The sequence below is a fragment of the Penicillium pulvis genome, assembly GCF_028828015.1.
Source record: "Penicillium pulvis strain IBT 33274 chromosome Unknown scaffold_8_segment0_segment0, whole genome shotgun sequence".
NCBI classification, from domain to species: Eukaryota; Fungi; Ascomycota; class Eurotiomycetes; order Eurotiales; family Aspergillaceae; genus Penicillium; species Penicillium pulvis.
In genome coordinates, this window is record NW_026643080.1 from 5328640 (window position 1) to 5346509 (window position 17870).

The 17870-nt window shown below is 49.3% G+C and overlaps 8 protein-coding genes across 8 annotated transcripts; 5 read left to right on the plus strand and 3 right to left on the minus strand.

The window, feature by feature from the left end:
* Nucleotides 1–51: 51 nt before the first annotated feature.
* N7503_011427 (uncharacterized protein) lies at nt 52–1470 on the minus strand (the record flags this gene model as incomplete). Its single annotated transcript, XM_057070973.1, has 2 exons — nt 52–1169; nt 1380–1470. The coding sequence occupies 2 exons, from the start codon at nt 1468–1470 to the stop codon at nt 52–54; spliced, it is 1209 nt and encodes a 402-aa protein (XP_056917584.1).
* Nucleotides 1471–2840: 1370 nt separating this feature from the next.
* Nucleotides 2841–3262, plus strand: N7503_011428 (ATP synthase subunit epsilon family protein; the record flags this gene model as incomplete). The annotated part of the gene is made up of 3 exons (XM_057070974.1): nt 2841–2955; nt 3012–3126; nt 3188–3262. The coding sequence occupies exons 1-3, from the start codon at nt 2924–2926 to the stop codon at nt 3260–3262; spliced, it is 222 nt and encodes a 73-aa protein (XP_056917585.1). The 5' UTR covers nt 2841–2923.
* Nucleotides 3263–3708: 446 nt separating this feature from the next.
* Nucleotides 3709–6354, plus strand: N7503_011429 (N-alpha-acetyltransferase 35, NatC auxiliary subunit; the record flags this gene model as incomplete). Its single annotated transcript, XM_057070975.1, has 8 exons — nt 3709–3805; nt 3870–3937; nt 4009–4149; nt 4199–4420; nt 4478–4933; nt 4987–5244; nt 5296–5394; nt 5446–6354. The coding sequence occupies 8 exons, from the start codon at nt 3709–3711 to the stop codon at nt 6352–6354; spliced, it is 2250 nt and encodes a 749-aa protein (XP_056917586.1).
* Nucleotides 6355–6947: 593 nt separating this feature from the next.
* On the plus strand, nt 6948–9291 carry N7503_011430 (uncharacterized protein; the record flags this gene model as incomplete). Its single annotated transcript, XM_057070976.1, has 4 exons — nt 6948–7687; nt 7743–8002; nt 8056–8281; nt 8334–9291. 4 exons carry the CDS (start codon nt 6948–6950, stop codon nt 9289–9291), a joined length of 2184 nt encoding a protein of 727 aa, XP_056917587.1.
* Nucleotides 9292–10684: 1393 nt separating this feature from the next.
* N7503_011431 (GNAT family N-acetyltransferase) lies at nt 10685–11530 on the minus strand (the record flags this gene model as incomplete). The annotated part of the gene is made up of 4 exons (XM_057070977.1): nt 10685–10932; nt 10989–11106; nt 11156–11445; nt 11497–11530. 4 exons carry the CDS (start codon nt 11528–11530, stop codon nt 10685–10687), a joined length of 690 nt encoding a protein of 229 aa, XP_056917588.1.
* An 834-nt stretch (nt 11531–12364) lies between these two features.
* Nucleotides 12365–12943, plus strand: N7503_011432 (cysteine hydrolase family protein; the record flags this gene model as incomplete). Its single annotated transcript, XM_057070978.1, has 1 exon — nt 12365–12943. One exon carries the CDS (start codon nt 12365–12367, stop codon nt 12941–12943), a length of 579 nt encoding a protein of 192 aa, XP_056917589.1.
* Nucleotides 12944–13319: 376 nt separating this feature from the next.
* N7503_011433 (Copper amine oxidase N2-terminal) lies at nt 13320–15482 on the minus strand (the record flags this gene model as incomplete). The annotated part of the gene is made up of 4 exons (XM_057070979.1): nt 13320–13528; nt 13580–14488; nt 14547–15126; nt 15177–15482. 4 exons carry the CDS (start codon nt 15480–15482, stop codon nt 13320–13322), a joined length of 2004 nt encoding a protein of 667 aa, XP_056917590.1.
* Nucleotides 15483–16986: 1504 nt separating this feature from the next.
* N7503_011434 (uncharacterized protein) lies at nt 16987–17854 on the plus strand (the record flags this gene model as incomplete). Its single annotated transcript, XM_057070980.1, has 2 exons — nt 16987–17682; nt 17765–17854. 2 exons carry the CDS (start codon nt 16987–16989, stop codon nt 17852–17854), a joined length of 786 nt encoding a protein of 261 aa, XP_056917591.1.
* Nucleotides 17855–17870: the final 16 nt, after the last annotated feature.

Sequence of the window (17870 nt, forward strand, 5' to 3'; positions counted from 1 at the left end):
ACCTCTTTCACTTGAAGTCGTCAAGGTTTAAACCACAGACACTGCCTTTGTTCACTCCAACTCATTACCTTCGCCATTTTCCGATCTGGTCCACATGAAGTCCAACACGTGCTGGTCAGGCAACTCATTAGACCCCGCACGCTGCCCCGTAATCTGTTGAACAGGCATTTGAACTGACTGCTGTTGAAAGGTATCTGCGAAGTGGGTGAAATCTGCCATATATCCGCCTCGCTGCGGCGCAAATTGGACACCGGGACTCGTGATGGTTCTGGGATCAATACTGGAGTCGTAACCATCATGAGGCATGTATGCAGGGCCACCGGAGAAAGTGGTCAGTGGTTGAGGCGAGGGGTACCCATACGGAATACCCCCGTACTGACCCAGGTGTGGATTCTGATGACCAAAGTAAGAAGTATGATCCTGGAAATGGCCTTGATGCCAGGGCGAAAGATGCTGATCCAGGGCGCTCGTGGGCATAACAGGCATCATGTTGCCGGTATCCTGCAGATTCTGCAGTGCAGCTGGGTCGACGCCCAGAGAAACCACCATTGACTGTTGTTCTATGGCGTGTTCCTGCGAGATATCCTCTACCTCGACGTCACCCTCTGCGGACTCAGCACGAGAGCCATCAGATCCAGAATAGGACTCAGCATCACCTTTCAGTGCAAGGAAGGGTGCTCCAGCGCACAACAGGGTGTTTTCATCATCGGTATCAAATTCGACACCATTGGTAGTGGTATTTCGTCTCTTGGTCTTGGTCTCCCTCTTGCGCGGGGTCTTGGTACGCTTGGCACGTTTGGGTTTGTTTGAGTACGAAGGGTCTTCACTCTCATCGGTGTCATAGCCATCGTCTTCTCCATCGATATCGTTTGGCGGGGGCGCGTCATCACGCTTGGGGGTGACCGTCTTTCTTCTCTTCCTACCAGCCCCTCCAGATGCCGATACAGGAGTCATTGCCGATGTAGAAGCTGGCACTGAGCGGCGTAGAGACGGTGGGTTAGGCTTCCCTTCATTCTCACGGCGAGTACGGACCTTTGAAAGATGCTGAATGATTGCGCCCTCAGTGAATTTTGGGCCCATAGTGGCGGCAACTCGCTCCCATGGGATCTTCACGGCATTAGCGTTGCATGCTTGCTGGACGGTAAGCAAGAGCTGAATGTCTAGATCATCTTTTTTCGGTCAGCCCTGGCCACAGATCACTATTTCTTCATGATATAACTTTTTATACTGCATGAAAGCATATTGTATGTGCAAACCCAGAAGGAAATTCCGATGCAAAGAAGGACTTGAGCAGATAGCATCCGCAGAGAAAAGTGACAAAAGCAAGACAAGACAAAAGCCTTATCTGAAGCAAATTGCAGCACGAATGGAGTACTTACTGTCCCAGCGGACCAAGGTGCGGCCTTTTGAGCTACTATGCTTTTTATCGCCTGACTTCTTGTCGCCTGACTTTTTGCCATTTGGGGCCATTTTGGGATACCGAGGATGGCCTGTACATGCAAAAAGTTAGATCGTCAATGTTTTGAGGAGGTTTGATAGAAATTCTTGAGCCTGAGCATGAAACCACAACGCTGAGAACATGTTCCACGATCCTTTCAGACGTTGACTGTTGCATGGCCAGAAGAGACAAAAGGCGGAGTGGCATCATTCAGGGCAGAAGGATCAAGATATCAGGCTTGACATTGGCTCCCTTCCTCCTTCATGATCTACCACGCGAATCCCGTTGTCTGTCTTTCTGCTATGGACCAAGAAACCAGCCGAATATGGCGGAGGAAGCGAGGTAAAACATGGAAATATTGGTTCACTGACCTTCGAGCTTGTTGTGGGCGGCTGGGTGACGGATAGAGGATGGAGTGCGAGTGGGAGGTGAGCGAAGAAGAAAAGGAAGAAAAGTGAGAGGAAACTGCTGAGGTTACTGAAATCACTTTGCTGCTACAATGGGGGGAACAGCAAATTATTCAATCTTAATAAGTGAGGGCGTAATTGTCAACAGTGCAAAATGTATCGTGGACCCAGGCCCAGGAGTGACGCGTTGGGGAAGCAAAACGACTGACACAAGAGCTACTACGATTCAGGACCTCTTTCCACTTCTATACCAATTGTACCTAATTGTACAGTCTACGCACAGCAAAATTACAGCAAGAAGATCTCTGCTATGGTGCCTTATGCCTTATTTCGTGATGATACATCGAGTATGCCACGATGCCTTGCCTTCGAGACCAACAACTTGGGATGTTCGAATTCAACACTCTTCAATTCCTTGGAGCTAACATGACATTATGGGAATATATTAGAAGAATGTCAACATAATGTTGCAGCAAATACAGAATTGGCTCCACAGAGAAAGGTGGATTCGATGCAGTAAGAATGAGCTTGCAAGTGGTCGGAGCCAATCGTTGATTGGCATATATAGTACATACATGATAATAGGCCTATGGAGGAGAGACTGATTCGGAAGCTCTCATCTGCGGGACCCAATGCCAAACAGCACAGGGTTGCTACGCCCTGACTAGGGTCTCAATGTAAATCCGCCGAAATCATGGATCACATACCCCTGTCTATTCCTATTGTCATAGCTCAACGTCACCATTGATCAATTACACCTGGAATAAGAGACATTCTGATTGGCGCCCACGCACTGGCGACATTTGCTACTAATGAATGAACAAAAGGTGGTCGAGACAAGGTAGAGGATGCCCTCCGACGATGGCATTAGCTTACGTGATACAATAATTAATTTCCTTCATTCCAAATTTACACGTGACACAAACAGTCACGTTAATATGAGTACAGTTCTAACACGTGATATTTCAACACACGTGATCACCACTCCCGATCCTCCGAAGTCGAACGCTTCCAAACTCACCCGAAGCCGTTTTCACCCCCTTCAATCGAACCACTCCCTCCTTCCACACCATTCAAAATGACTGCTGCCTGGAAAGCCGCCGGCCTCACGTACGTGCCGCCGCAAACCAATACATTCGACAATTGTTTTTCTGACATCGTTCTAGCTACAACCGCTACCTGGCGATTGCCGCCCGCACGGTGCGCCGGTCCCTGAAGGACGAGCCCCGTCTTGCTGCTGAGCGTCGCGGTCTTATGGACATTCGTTTTGCCAAGTGGGAGGTCAGTTGAAAACCAAGTTCCTGGAGCTTCGACGGAGAAACTGACCAAAATCGATAAATAGAACGGCAAGCAGGGCAACGTTCGCTCGCTCGCCGAGGCCAACGACGAGGCCGTTGCCAAAGCCGCTGAGAAATAGACGACCAATTCGCAACGAGCTATACCTTGATCGTGAGGGTGTGATGGAGAAATGATAGACCCGGGCGTGAGCGGCCAAGGAGAAGAGACTCCGGGGAAGCATTCAACTTGTACATGTGTAGCAATACAGGTCTGTCTGGGATAGACATGGCCTAGAAATCGCACTCTGCTTTTCTTTTCATATTCCATCGTATACTTGCTGCCATTGAACTATGGATTTTCGGAACGTCGTAAGAAAGCATTGTTGTAGAGTGATCTGATGGTCGGCCGCAGCTGCACGTCACAGGTCCCCGGTCTGCCTGCCCGAATCACTTTTTCCGCCCACAGCCTCCCCCACTCACCCCTCGATCCATTTGCTTTCTTCCAAACTTCGTCTTCAGTTTGTTGAACTCTTTCTTTGCATGACAAGAGCCGGCAGCAGACTGCAGAGCTTCATAATCCTCTGCGATGCTGCCGAATAACGAGGTTCGAGTGCCCCCGCGGCAAGTTGCGCCGTCCGCTCCTCGGCGCGACATCACGGCCGAGTTCACGGAGGCCGCCTCAAGTAAGACACAACAGGCCGATTCCGATACTTTTATTTATGAACTAACATTTGTTCGTCAAATTAGAGTTACGGACCGGCCAGCTTGTGAAAGATGAGACGTTTACCCTTTTCGAAGCCGTGGGCGCATTGGAGGTGCGTTTTTGTCACACCAGAAATAAACATGCGGGGCAAGATGATGCTAACGAGATATGGAATTGATACAGATTATGGACTCCAAGATGGACAGCGGTTACATTGCCCCAGGTGAAAATCAAGCGCAGGCGCTAGAGGACGATTACGACGTGCGACGAGAATTGACACCAGAGGAGGTTGTGGGCTTGATGGATCAGCTACTTTGCCACGAGGTGTGTGCCCCTTTTCATATGGATTTTGGCGGTGCTGATGGGTGTCTAGATGGCATGGCATATGGGCCATCCGCTTTCACAAACCCTCTTCACATCTATCTATCTTGATAAATTATTGTCGCCAGTGCCGAAGACCATGGAGGACGCTCGATTTGATCGCGTGCCCAGTGAATCGATCCTCGTAAGCCTTGTGCTTCGAGCATATTGTCTTGCACTGGTCAAGGCTTGCGATTATGTCCATGCCCGAGTGGCGGTCGAGTATTACTACGAGGTGAGTTGGGCAAGGAACTTGTCCTTGACAGCTGCTGACAGTGTCCGATGTTGTTAGGAGGAGGACTTTGTCACCCAGCTGTATAATCGTAACCTCTTGTCTGTCTTTGATGGATCGCATTTTTACCGCCTGCTGGACCAGGCGGTTGCGTGGGTGGATGAACAGAAAGATATAGATAAAAAGCTCAAGGACGCCATTCGCTGCAGACTACTGTTCCGGTACGATTTTCTGGCTGCATTGGATCAGGATCTTGACATTTTGGAAACCCGAGCAACAGACAGCTTCAGGGCATGTTTGTCACACCTTGATGAACTGAAAGAGTCGCACTTGCTAGGCAAATCTGTACCAGAAGCCTTCAGCTTGAAGATCCAACGAAAACTCGCCAGCACTGTTCCCCCACGTCCCATTGTGCATATCAGTCATGAAGATGCTCTTGCTCATTCAAAACGGCTCTGCCAAGACGCTATTGATATTGTGCAGATACTTGACTATCGTGGCCCAACCAACTTCAAGGTAAGCGCGGAAAGACCTTTCAATATCTCCTTTTGCCCTAACATGAACCATAGACTGCCATATGGACTCTCATGTCCCGGAAACCTCAGCCGTCAGTTTATATTCGCTGTCTTATTCAGGCATTGATTGTTAGCGACATGACCATTCTGGGCGCCGTTTCAGTGAAAAAATTCCTGTTTGATGATCTTGCAGAGCTGGTACTGCCATGTAGTATTCTTCTGGAGGCAAACACCGACGACGTGGAACTCCCATCGGATCCTCGGTTCCAAATTGCCCGCCACATGGACGGTTTTGTGAAACGATTTGCCCAGGTATGTCTATCCAGCCAAATAGAAACGTCGAGTGATCCTAATCAATTACAGCCTTTTGTGGACTCAGTGCGATGTTCTTGTCTGAACCGGTGTCGGGTTCGTCGAACCGTTTGCCATACTGTCGTGGACTGGGATAGTTTGCAGATGGAGGTGAGACATCCCCAGCTGTCAAGTAGAAAGTACCTATACTGACTCCTCAAGGCCGAGGAACTAGATTTGCAGCTTCAAGCCCTCAGCGGAGAGCCCCCACTGCAGATCGGGGGTGGGGAGCCGACTTACTCATACCCACTTAGTAGCTGGGCATATCACCAGAAACTAACGCAGCTTCGGCTTATCCTTCAAATGGGATTTGAACTTGCGATCTATTCCCCAGAGGAGCTGCCCGGGATGTACTGGTATCTCTCGCACATATGCTCCACGCACCTCGGCCACCTAGACCGCATTCGGACTTTCATGGTCGCGGCCCGAAGACGAGACTTAACTTCAACAAGTAATCGGGCGGCTGATGCAACCCGGAGAGCTTCCGCATTTCACAAGTCATTCCGGTGCCTGGAGAGATTGACGACGCACTTGATTGCGGTGGACGCTTTTGCGATTGCCCTTCATGCCCTATATGTTCTCCTGGCCCGACACAAGATCCTCCCATCTGCCTCGGGCTCGGATGCATACTCGACGGACAAATTACGGTATGAAATTCGCATGAAGCCATTCCTTCCCATTTCTCTGCCCGAGCTGGTTCCATTTGAAGAGTACCAGCGCGAGGCGACCCTGGAAGGTGATACCGATTCTACGATTTTGGAACGTGCCTCGAAGGCGATCACTGAGGCTCGGAAAGCTTGGGAGGCAACGCTTAGCCTTGGCGCTTTCATTGAGGATCCGTCCGGGGACACGCAGACTTCTGCCACTGCCATTGAAGCAGATTGGCAACGTAGAATCAAAGACACCATGCGTGCCTGTATCGGAGCTAGCATTGCTATCGAGATGGTCAAGAAAAATCTCTCGACCGAGAAGAAGCTGGAATTGCAGGTGACCATTCCCGAGATCGGGACCAAGAACCGATGGCATGACTGGTGGAGCGTGCCGCAGGTTGCTCAGAAGCCGGCGCCGTGATCATGCGAGATTCTTTATCCTACATAGCATGATTGAGCGTGTTTCGTTAACAAGCATTTTTCCATTGAAGCTCAAGGAAGTGTAGCAGAAAGCGAGAAACTAAAGCCAATGATCAAAGCCAAAATTACTATAACTATTTGTTTATTTCGGTTAGAGTGGGGGAAAACATATCGAATCCTACATAGAAAACCCAAAACGCCACCAAAACAATCCCGCTTTAGGCACTATCAACCAAGGAATGCGAATGCATTATGAAATCATACATTTTATGTCAGTAACCTTAGCGATTGTCGCATGCAAATTTACCTTTGGCGATCGGCACGTTATACACCGGGAAAGTTCTCTAACGCTTGCGGGCCCGTCGATCCTTGTTTCTGCTTTTTCCCAACATCCGGGGCAAGCTCACGGACCTGCCACGATACGCCGCCACAGCTGCATCGGTTTTTACCCGAGATTCGACTCCTCGCTTTTACGGTTACTAGCTCACCACTAGCCTCTGCCAATCTATGCTGCTCTTTGCCTCTCGCTCGCTGCAGGCAGCCTGTCCTCAGCTCCCCTTCCTCCTCCGAGACCACCCCGCGGGGCTCTAAAACATGCCGACGTATCCCATCCGCCGCCGACCACGCGAGTGCAAGACATGCTTGCCATGTCGCGCTAGTAAGGTCCGCTGCGACCGCGAAGTGCCCTGCGGGAATTGCGTCAAGCGGAACTTCACCTGTTCTTACGGTCGCCCGCCGTCCAACAAATTATCAGCCTCGGTTACTCTCCACCAAACCTCCACGCCGCTCCAGTCGTCGTTCGCATCGCCCGCTGTTGCGCCATCATACTCCCAATCCCAACGGGATTCATCATATACATCCTATACTGTCGATCCGCCTTCCGCAGCTAGCGATGAACCAGACCTGGATCCCTCGGAGGTCATCGACATCTCGCAGGCCGAGTGGGATGATATCAATAACAAGATGGTCGCTATGGAACAGATTCTCGGAAGCCTGCATTCACTCTTCCAAACACACTCGTCCCGGAAACGAACCGACGATCAGAGCATGGAGCGGAAGGAATCCATCCGGTCGGAGGGTGTCTACGGGTCGAACGTGCTGACAACCGGTACCGTCCATCTCGGCTCTCGGTCCGCGTTGGTAGATATTCTAGACAAATCCAAGGGCTCGGAGGATACAGCGCAGGCGCTACCTCAGGAGGATCTCCTCGCCGAACTGGCGCTGGGCAATGAGTCGGTCGCATACCCATTCGTGGATCTTTGGTCATCCGATCCTTACACATTCAACATTGCTGGAGTGTGCGCGGTTCTACCGGACGATGTTCAATGCCGGAGGTAAGCAATTTGGTGAAAGGGGATTTGGGAGCCATGCTGACGATGGAATCTCCAGATTTGTGAAGTTCTATAAAGATATCGGTGCGGTGTTGTACCCCGTACTACCAGATCTTGACAAGATCGAGCGACAGACGAATCAGATACTTTTGGGTAGGCAACGGGCAGGTGGGGTCTATAAACCGGACGCCAATGGTTTAGTCAAACCTTTCGGGATGGAGCTGCCCTTCCTCAGCTTGCTTTTTGCGATTCTGGCCTCGGGATGTCAATTGTCCGATCTTCCGGAGCGTGACCGTGAGCTGACATCATGGGTATACGGTTCGTTCCTGAGTCTGATCCTCATTTGGACACAATGCTGACTTCTGATGCAGTATCCTGCGCATACCAATGCTTGCGAATGCTGAATTACGTTTCGCAACCCACGGTAGAGGTTATACAGATTCTACTCATTATCAGCAATGTATTATCATATAATATGAACGCTGGTGCGTCCTACACATTACTTGGCATGACAGAACGGATGTGTCTTGTTCTCGGTCTTCATGTCGAAACCACCGGATTCTCCTTTGAGGAGCAAGACATTCGAAGACGTGTCTGGTAAGTTGAAACTCTCAGTCTCCCCACAATAGATTCGAGCTGACCTAGCTAGGTGGTCGATGGCTTTCCAGAACAGCCACTTTTCACTCGCTTATGATCGACCTTCCATCACCATGGTCAGCCAACCCGAAATTCCCTATGATCGTAAATCCATGCCGGGGCATCGATCCTATTTTGAAACCCTATGCCGGGTCGTATCGCTTGCATTGGAGGTGTTGCGGTCACGAATGCACCCAAACCATTCCCAACCCCGGTTCAATGAGATTCAAGAATACAAGCACCGGATTCAGCGCATGCTTGCCGAAGCCGCACCACATCTGCGCCATCGAGAACATTGCCGATCGCTAGCCGAACATATCGAACGAACTGAGCTCCGACTGCACGCTTCGTATCTTCTTTCAGTCTTGTGTCGAGTGTCATTAGATTCGCATGCGCATTTAGATGAACACCGTCGAGTATTGATTCGGGAGGACTGTATTAGAAGCTTGATTGACACGGTGGATGCATTCGTGGAGTTGCATGAAATCAATCCACATTGCTCTCGGTCCTGGATCAGCCTGCAAAGATCCATTGCTTCGGCCTTTCTGCTGATCACCAATGATGATGGCCCGCGGACATGGGAGCTCATTGATCGTCTAGAGAAAGTCCTAGCAGATCACGTATATGCAGACGGTGACGCCAATCATAACAATCGCACTGATTCTGCTAAGCATCTTGCTTCGTCTCTTCGTGCCCTGCGTGAGATTCGGGAGGCATTCCGTGTCCGCAAACCTGCGTCGACTGGCAAACCTGTGTCGACTGCCCCAGCACAAAGCCAATACCAACCTTACTCACCCCTAATTTTGCCTTCCCCTCCATCAATTGACACCACCCCCGATTTCCCTCCAAGCTTTGCGGCTACTGGCGGTTCCGCGCTTCCCATGGATGATTGGAGTATGCGCAATATTTTGGGTCGTGTGTCGGATGTCATGCTGTTCCCAAGTATGAGTGGACAGAACCCGGCCACTTAGGTAATTTGCATGGAGTTTATGGGAGTTTTGCTAGGAATTTTGATGATTGGGTCATATACCCCCACTGCAGCCAATTTGGTCAATACACGCCTTCCAAATGCGCAGTGGGAAACATTTCGAATTTTGGGAGGGGAAAGCGTTGTTTATTTGCACATACCTCGCTAGCACTTAGAGATCCTGTGATACCATGATATCATCTCATCCAAACACCAGAGTCACCGACTTTCGGAAGTTTCAAATAAATCAGCGAAAAAGCCCCTAACTAAATAATCCTCATGGCGTCCCAAGCGCACTCGGACCCGGGGCGGACCGCCTCGGATATCTAACATTTAATCTCTCTTATTACGTCAAGGCGTAGCGTAGCTTCGATCCCCGAACCACATTGGAGTCCTTATCCTGTTCGGCCGGCCGAGAAATCACCGCAAGCTGATCGTCTGATCGACATTGGCCCTAACATTGGCCCCACTGCCATCGGGGTTCACCCAAAACCCGGGCTCTCGTGGGGTTCTGCCCGACCTGTCATGCGATGGGCCGTTATGTCCGGATCTTACATGCAGATATCGAACAGGGTTTAGCCTATAGGCTATACATCTGGGGAAATTTCTGTGGTGGGATCGTTCTCCGAAATAGAAATGTGAGCTGCCAACCGGCCGAAAGAGTCGGCAAGATGCAACCTAATGAACGGGCCACATTTATTCGGGATGAGATCGCCTAAATCTGCCGGCTTGTACAATACGAGTCTGCTCTATTGATTTGGATTTGTGATTATTGATCCATTTATGGCTAGTGGTGAGTTACTGAGGATTTATTTACTGTCTTCCTTACGATGAAGTTGCTATCCTGTTGACTGTCTCTAGTGTCTCATTTTCTTAGAGACAGAAGTACCTAGTCCCCTGTCAATGTTGATTTAGATGAGACAACCGAAAATGAAATGCCCTTGGCCATGCAGCGCCCGGGAAATGAGGGACATATGGAAGGTCGAATGCTACATGTCTCTTGCATTACGAAGCCATCGAGGCAGGTTATTTATGTGATTCTCACCGCCAGTTGCAAGGCACAGAGTTGGATGTCTGAAACTCTGTATCTGCTAATATTGAACAACTGCATGCTTCGGATGCAGGTGGACAATAGAAAGCCATGGTGAAAGGAGAATGTGGCGTATTCTACGGCGCGAGCGACCGAGAATTATGATGTCTGAGTTCGAAGTCTGTTTTGGAAGACAGTACCAACCCAACTACGACGTCACCAAAAAAGTTTCCTGCGGGCTATATCAGCTCAGATCCCCTCGCCCTATCAAACACAGCTTCAAATGCATCATGCAGGTGATACAGAGTAAACGAGTGATCTTTCATAAGGATATTTTATGAATGCACAAGTACAAAGGAGTGTCAAATCACAGCTGCGCAGAGGGCGACTGCTCCGGCCACCACACCATCGCATAGATAGGAATCCCAGGACCGCCTGGCTGTCTTGTAGCATCCGCCGCGACCTTGCCTTTCCCAACAATAATCTCTTCGATCTCTTTGAATCCCAATGACAGATAGAGATTACGGGAGCCTGGACTCGTAGCCTCGAGCCAAATAGGGACGTTCTCACGCCGGGCAGTATGCTGATGTTCGAGCATTATAGCTTTTGCCAAACCTGTAGCAATGTCAATAACCCAGCCCCGAGTTCAAGCAGCAGCAAGCCAAGCCTACCTTTCCCACGGTGTTCAGGCTCAGTCCCAATGCTGAAAATGTAATAATACCGCTTCTGACCACGCAGGCCCTTCTCTTTTGCATTATCCGTCATACCGGAGAACTCGGTCCAAAGGCGCTAGTATGTTTAGCCCTGTCTCTCATCTCAGTAATCCTGCGGAACATACCTTAAAGCCCGAGAAGCCAAGCCTCCACAGAACACAAAGGAATCCAGCATAGATTAGCGTCCAGACGTTATCGACGCATCTTCCAGGTGGGATTATAACGGATGCAGCTTTCCAACCATCCGCCTCGGTGATGATCGCATCGTTCAATAGAGCTGACTTGACGAGCGTTGTCCAGTAGATAGGCAGATATGCCAGGCGTTCCTCTCTTGACATTTCCAGTAGCATGTATGTGACAACGGGGTCCGTATCGAATACACGGCCGTTGAGACGTGCGACGGGACCCAGAAGCTCTTGATTCGTTCGTTAGCTTGACCTGCTCAAGCCGAGACCGGGAGACTTACTGTCTCTGCCATGTGTGAATGAGACTTTCGCCATGATTGTTTACCGGGATTTAGGTTGTAAGCGCCCTTATCAATAACGTATGCGCACTTTTGCGCCGAGGTTTAGGATCATAGCTGCCATGAGCATTAGGGAGATATTCTGAGATGAATGTTGCGCGTCGAGACGACGTAGTTGTTATGTAAGCTCCGGCTGTCTTGGATGTAGTACCTAGCTTCAAACTTTAATTGGGGTTCTTAATGCTTATACTATTGATGTGTACCATTCTGAGATCTTGAAACGAATACGGAGAATATGCATATTGAGGGCAGGTCAAAGCTTATAATATCGACTGTTACCGTTCTGAGGCTCCACTTTGTGGATCGGAGGGGCTCCAAACCCGGGTCGAACCAGGGTCAGGTCGCGTTTTTCACAATGCTCTCACAATGGTATGCTTGTTGTTCATTGTTGTCTTCCTCCAATTGGCTATTTTTGTTATCTGGCGTATTTGTGATGTGGTGTTAGAAAAAAGGAAAGATGAAATGTAGAAAGGGAAGGATATACTACTGCCAAAGCAAGCACCTCGATTTGACTCTGTTGCTCTAATCCAGTTCCCATTCAAGACTCAAAAATCTTCTGCAAGGTGATACTTAATTCCAGTGTTATAGTCAGTGCCTAAGTGACCTCAGACTGCTGGTCCTGAGCTTATTAGTGTCAGCATCCCGGAACCGGGATAGCTTAACCGTCACAAATAGCGGGACCGGGATCGCAATCCTTAATTCTACAGTATGTGATTCTTCATTTGCTCAACCCATAAAAGTATTTCTTCTACCTCACACTCCCAAAGCAATTCTTCAATCCTCACATAACCTTCCTTCTCAAACCTCCACAATGGGTACCCGCACCACCCTACTCCTCCTCGACGTGCAAAATGGCACAGTCGACCCACTCCAATGTCCCGAGTCATACCTTGAAGGCTTGACCTCAGTCCTCGCTGCAGCACGCAGCCACAACCTAAATGTCGTCCACGTTATCACAGCCTTCCGAAATGGCTACCCGGAGAACATTTCGACCAATTCCTCCGTCCCCGGCGTTGCAGCGCGTGGTCTCTTCAAAGAAGGCGACCACTCCGTGCAAGTTCATGCTTCTGTCACTCCAACCCCTACCGAGCCGATTATCACTAAGCGCCGCGTCTCTGCTTTCTTTGGTACAGAGCTCGACATGATTCTCCGATGCGCGAATTCTAATCATGTTGTTGTTGCGGGACTTATCACCAGCGGCGCTGTTTTGTCTACTGTTCGACAGGCAGCTGATCTCGATTACCGTGTTACTATCTTGCGGGATATGTGTATGGATCGGGATGAGGAGGTGCACCGTGTTTTGATGGACAAGGTTTTCCACAGGAAGCATTCGGTTGTTGATGCCGAGGTGTGGGTCAGGCAGTTGGGGATTAAGGCTTCGAATGCTTAAAAATCGGGTTATGCACTTACTTGAATCATGTTTCAATGGGGTTTAGCAATCAAAAGTGGTACGAATGACTCGCGGTATTCTTGTTGAGGACTTTGCAGGCAGTTTCATGAATCATGTTTACCTTTACTAGGCAAATTTTGCATCATGTATCACTACTTCTCTTTCATTCCTACTTCTGCAGTCTAATTGGATACTCGCTTTAGCCAGCATGTCTCTAAGGTCTGTATCAGAATACGATAAACTCTTCTAAAAAACTTTTTTTTAGGGACTGTTTGGTAGATTGTATCATAACAAAAGAATTAATGCAAATTTGCTTGGATTATTCACACATATATTCCAGCTTTTACTAGATCATGAATCGTAACTCTTCTATCGTCTATAGCTTCACCTGGTTCCGGTCCTGGGCACCCGAGCAACATGTCGGCTCAGGGTGCTCAATAGACTTGTTGAACGACTGCGAAGACTGAGGAACATCCAGAGCTGGGTTCTTAGTGAAGAATCCATCCGGCTTCAGCATAACGCTAACCCGCTCCACGGGCATGACAGGGAAGTCCTCAATGCGAGGGTTGTGGGTGAGACCGAATGCTGGAGATTGTAAGCTAATATCACCAAAACATATTCGGGAAAGGAACTTACTGTGCCACAAAACCACATCTTCATCCTCGACAGGATCCTTTCTGCCAGCCCAGACCTCCACACCTTCGGAACTCTTACTCTGGTTTGTGAATTCGCCTGCAGCGAAAAGCTCATCCTCTTGGTACTTGGTGACCCAAATAGGACGGGTCGCGAACTGAGCACGCTTCAATCCAAATGACTTGGGCGAAGCCAACATCATTTGACTGGGCGATGTCTGCAGCTTGTAGGCGATGGGGTGGTGCGTAATGGGGTTAACAATATTATCATTGCGGATCTTGAACACACGGTGGCGATCCACGCTGGTGAAGGCGCTACCGCTCTGCTTCATAATATTTTCCTCGGTAGTGTAGCCCACCGACCAAGGGTTCGATTCATCCTCAGGCATGGGCACGCTGTCCTCGTAATAGATGGTATTCTTAAAGCCATCCAGAGCAGGATCAATTCGGAGAGAGAACAAATGCTGGTGGAAGGGAGCCATGACGCCTGGACCAACGTTAGTACCCCATGGTACTGTCTGTCCGTTGGTGTTGTCGAAAGGCACCGTGGAAAGGATACCAGTCGCGCGAACCTCCAGTTCGATATTAGCGGCTTGATCGAAGATAAAGGCGAAGATGTATTCGTAGTTGGCCACGGTGCAGATCATTTGCACGACTAGCTGGCGGTTGCGAACAACAGTCGCAGCTCCGGTGCGGTAGTTGGTGTGCTTGTGCTGGAGACCGGCGTCTTGCTCGTGCATGCAGATAACATTCTTAAGTTGGATAGGAGCACCCTGGGCATCTGTGCGGTAACCGTCGAAGTACTTAATGTGGCCTAGACAGTCACAGCCCAGTGCGAGTTGGTTCGCTGTGATACCGAAGCCGACGTCACCGACGTCAAAGGCTTGCTTTCGGTGATAAGGACCACGGGGATCTACATCAGTTAGCTTTATCTCACGAAATTACTTTGAGCAGAAAGGGTCAAAACCAACCTCCGTAGGGAACTGTCATCTCCGAGAACGACAAACGATAGAAAGTGTTACGACCATCGTAGGTCACGTTGTGCAATACCAGTCCTTCACGGTTGTTAAAACCCACGCGGAACCGCCATTTCTGCCACGAAACAGCATTTCCGATAACATTAAAAGAAGCACCCTCAGGCTGCTGCACAATATATGGCTTCAAATCTGTACGCAGTGGCTCATCCAACAAGTCATGGGCGTATTGGACAGTGGGCACAGGCTTCCACGGCTGTGTTTCCGTGAATTGGTGATCAGCGCCACCAGGTAGGTAGTCCATGCGGATGAGTTGGTGGGAAATGCCATCGAAGACTGGAGAAAAATGGCAAGGAAGAGAGTACTGGTTATTGCCAGGATGGTCTGTTGCCACGATGTACATATAGCACTGGAATAAGCGTCGGGTCTCCTTGGCATCATCAGTACCGTAGATCCATGGATCCAGGCAGACAGTCATGCCGGATGGGAGCTTTAATTTCTCAATCTCCGCTTTGACAGCTGGGTGATTCAGACAGACCTGCTCAATTTCGAGCATTTCGTCCACATCAAGGGGGCCCTGTTGGTTGTCAGTACATGAGATAAGTTTTTGTGGATAAGTCTCCGTACCTGGACATCCTTCGGAAGTTCCTTGGCGTACACAACAGACTTGGTGTCTGCATTCAACAGGGCCTTGTAGAAAGATCCATTATCCAGACGGTGAAACAGAACCATCAGCAAACGTGCAGGCTTGCGTGGACGAGGCTTGCCCAGCCTTTCGGCTTCAATGTAGGGGATGACATCTTGCTTGATGGGTTCCTGAAGGTCAATGCGCTTGTATCGCAACTTGACACCAGAGAAGGCGGATTCTAAGATCCGAACGGCCAATTGGATCTCTCCCGGGGTGATGGGGTCAAAGGGGTGAAGGCTCGCCATGATGAATGGATCTGATCGAATGGTTCAAACAAGATGAACTCTGGATGACCCGGCGATTCTCTAGGTCTTATATACCCACCCCGTATCCCCAAGAAAACGGAGCCCTTGGCAACTCTTTCGAGTAAATCTTTCGCCAGGTGGGGGTTTGGGTGTGATTGGCTGAGATTAGTCCACCGGGCGCGACTTTCCCCATTTGCGGTTTAGCGTTGATGCCTGCTGATAGTCGCGTTGTTCTCATTGGCTCTCGGAATTGGAGATATCAAAGTTTTGGGTTCGGAGTATTAGAAATGAAAACACTGCTATGGCCCTGAGATAAGTTCTACATATTGAATGAGGAGAACAACCATAAAACATTCATGCAAATTGCACAGCAGTGTGCGACTTCGGATCATCTGGATCTGTACTGCAACACATGGCCCCACAATATTTGGAGTATCCACCAATGATAAAGGGGAACTTCCAATGTTCAGTAGCTCAACCCTCTTTGATTAATTGATGATAGCTAAGATACTTTGATATTTGATGAATAGAGTGATATAGTGCGAGCGGACAACTTAGTTGAAGAAAATGTCTGAAGATCTTTGGATTCAGACTGTTGTTATTTGAGACCATTCTCTACATCTCCTGTACAACTTACAAAGAGCTCGATATATATCTACGAGTATGGAAAGCGGGCATCGCGGCATTGGGATTAGCTGAATGCCTACTTTGATTTAATACAACCAATACACTCGCGGTAGTGTGTTTATCTTCTTGGTAAGAACACTAGCTTGTTACTTGAATATATATACCGCACGAGTACTTCCAAGGTTGGCCCGTCTCTACTCGAATAATCGTGCCCAAGTGGACAACCCGGTTGTTGGAATATTTGGAAAGGTGGGATCATTTTAGAAAAGGTATTTAATACCATGATGCCACCTACGCCATAGAAAGCCAAAGAATTCCATCTGGCCTCCTCTAGGAACTCCACGTGTAGACGTGAGTCGAGGCGTAAGCCAGGGCTGGGAATGTCCCGCGCTAGGGGCTGCAGGACTGGCTCACCCCATCCGATCTCTGAGCCAGATAGACCTCAAAGAAATAAGAAATAACAAAAGGAATTGTTCTGTCTAGTAAATGGTCATCTCTTAATCAAAATAATGCGAGTGTTTGCTCAAGGTCAAATTATTGAAGGCCAAGACAAGGCCAAGATGGGATGGAATTCAGGGCTGCTACAGTCCATATCAGATCACCCTTCTGAGATCCAACGCGACTCAACATTCCACTTCGCCCCCGGTACAAAGTGCCGGGTACCTAGTCATGTCTACAAAACCTGGCCGCGTCGCTCATCGCGTGTCCACCTGCTAGACATGCATCCGACAACCATTGCGACCATGATCTGCTAGACATGGATTGAAGAGACTTTATCCTACTAATATATAGACTCATTTACAGCGGCCGACTTTTCAATTACCTTTGAAAGCCCCACCTCGGAAATCTCTAGAGATCTTCATTTGCAGTTCTCACCATGCAGTGGACTTCGTCTATACTGCTCGTGCTCACCAGCATCGACTATGTCCTAGCGTCCCACGGGCATCTCCATAAACATGCCCATCTCATGCCACACGCCGAAAAACTGGAGCCTAGAGACGTGGCATGGGTTGATCAGATCCCCGCCGACTTGTTCATCGAATTCCGTACCATTACAACAACGGTCTACGAGGATTGCGCGCCAACAAATACCATTTATGTCACCACGACCGTGACTGAAGACATTACGATAGAGCCAACCCACATGCTTCCTGAGCCCACACAACTCGCTATCAGTCAAACACACTCTGCAGAGCCCGAGCTCACGACAACAGTACACATGACAAGAACTGTGATGAACGTTGTGACAGAAACACCAGCGATCACAAAGACAATCGGCTCAGTCCCTGAAAATGGCAATTCTGATGGCCTCCAGGGACTTGACATGACCGCGCCACCTCGAGAGGCCATGTTGGAGAAAACAACGGGCGGTATTCATTCTACGACTACGGTTACTTCATCCCTGTCTGGGTTTGGCAATGCGACCGTAACAGTTGCCCTTGATATCACAGAACACTCTGGGGAGGCTCATGCAGAACAAGAACCCGCAAGAATTGCCCTGGCTGGATATGCACCAGCAAGAAAGGAGCCGAAGAAAGGAAAAACACCTAAAAAGGCGCTACAAAAGGAGAAAGTAGCGAAAAAGCCATCCACCAAAGGGGCAAAAGGAAAGGAGGCCGCCGCCGAAAAACATGCCCCACCACACCCTGCGCCAGGACTCCTCCCAAATTTACCCGGACTTCCACAACTGCTCCCAGGAACAGCGGAACCGGTTCTTAACTCAATCGGCGAAGTCCTCGACCTAAACGGACATCCCTTACC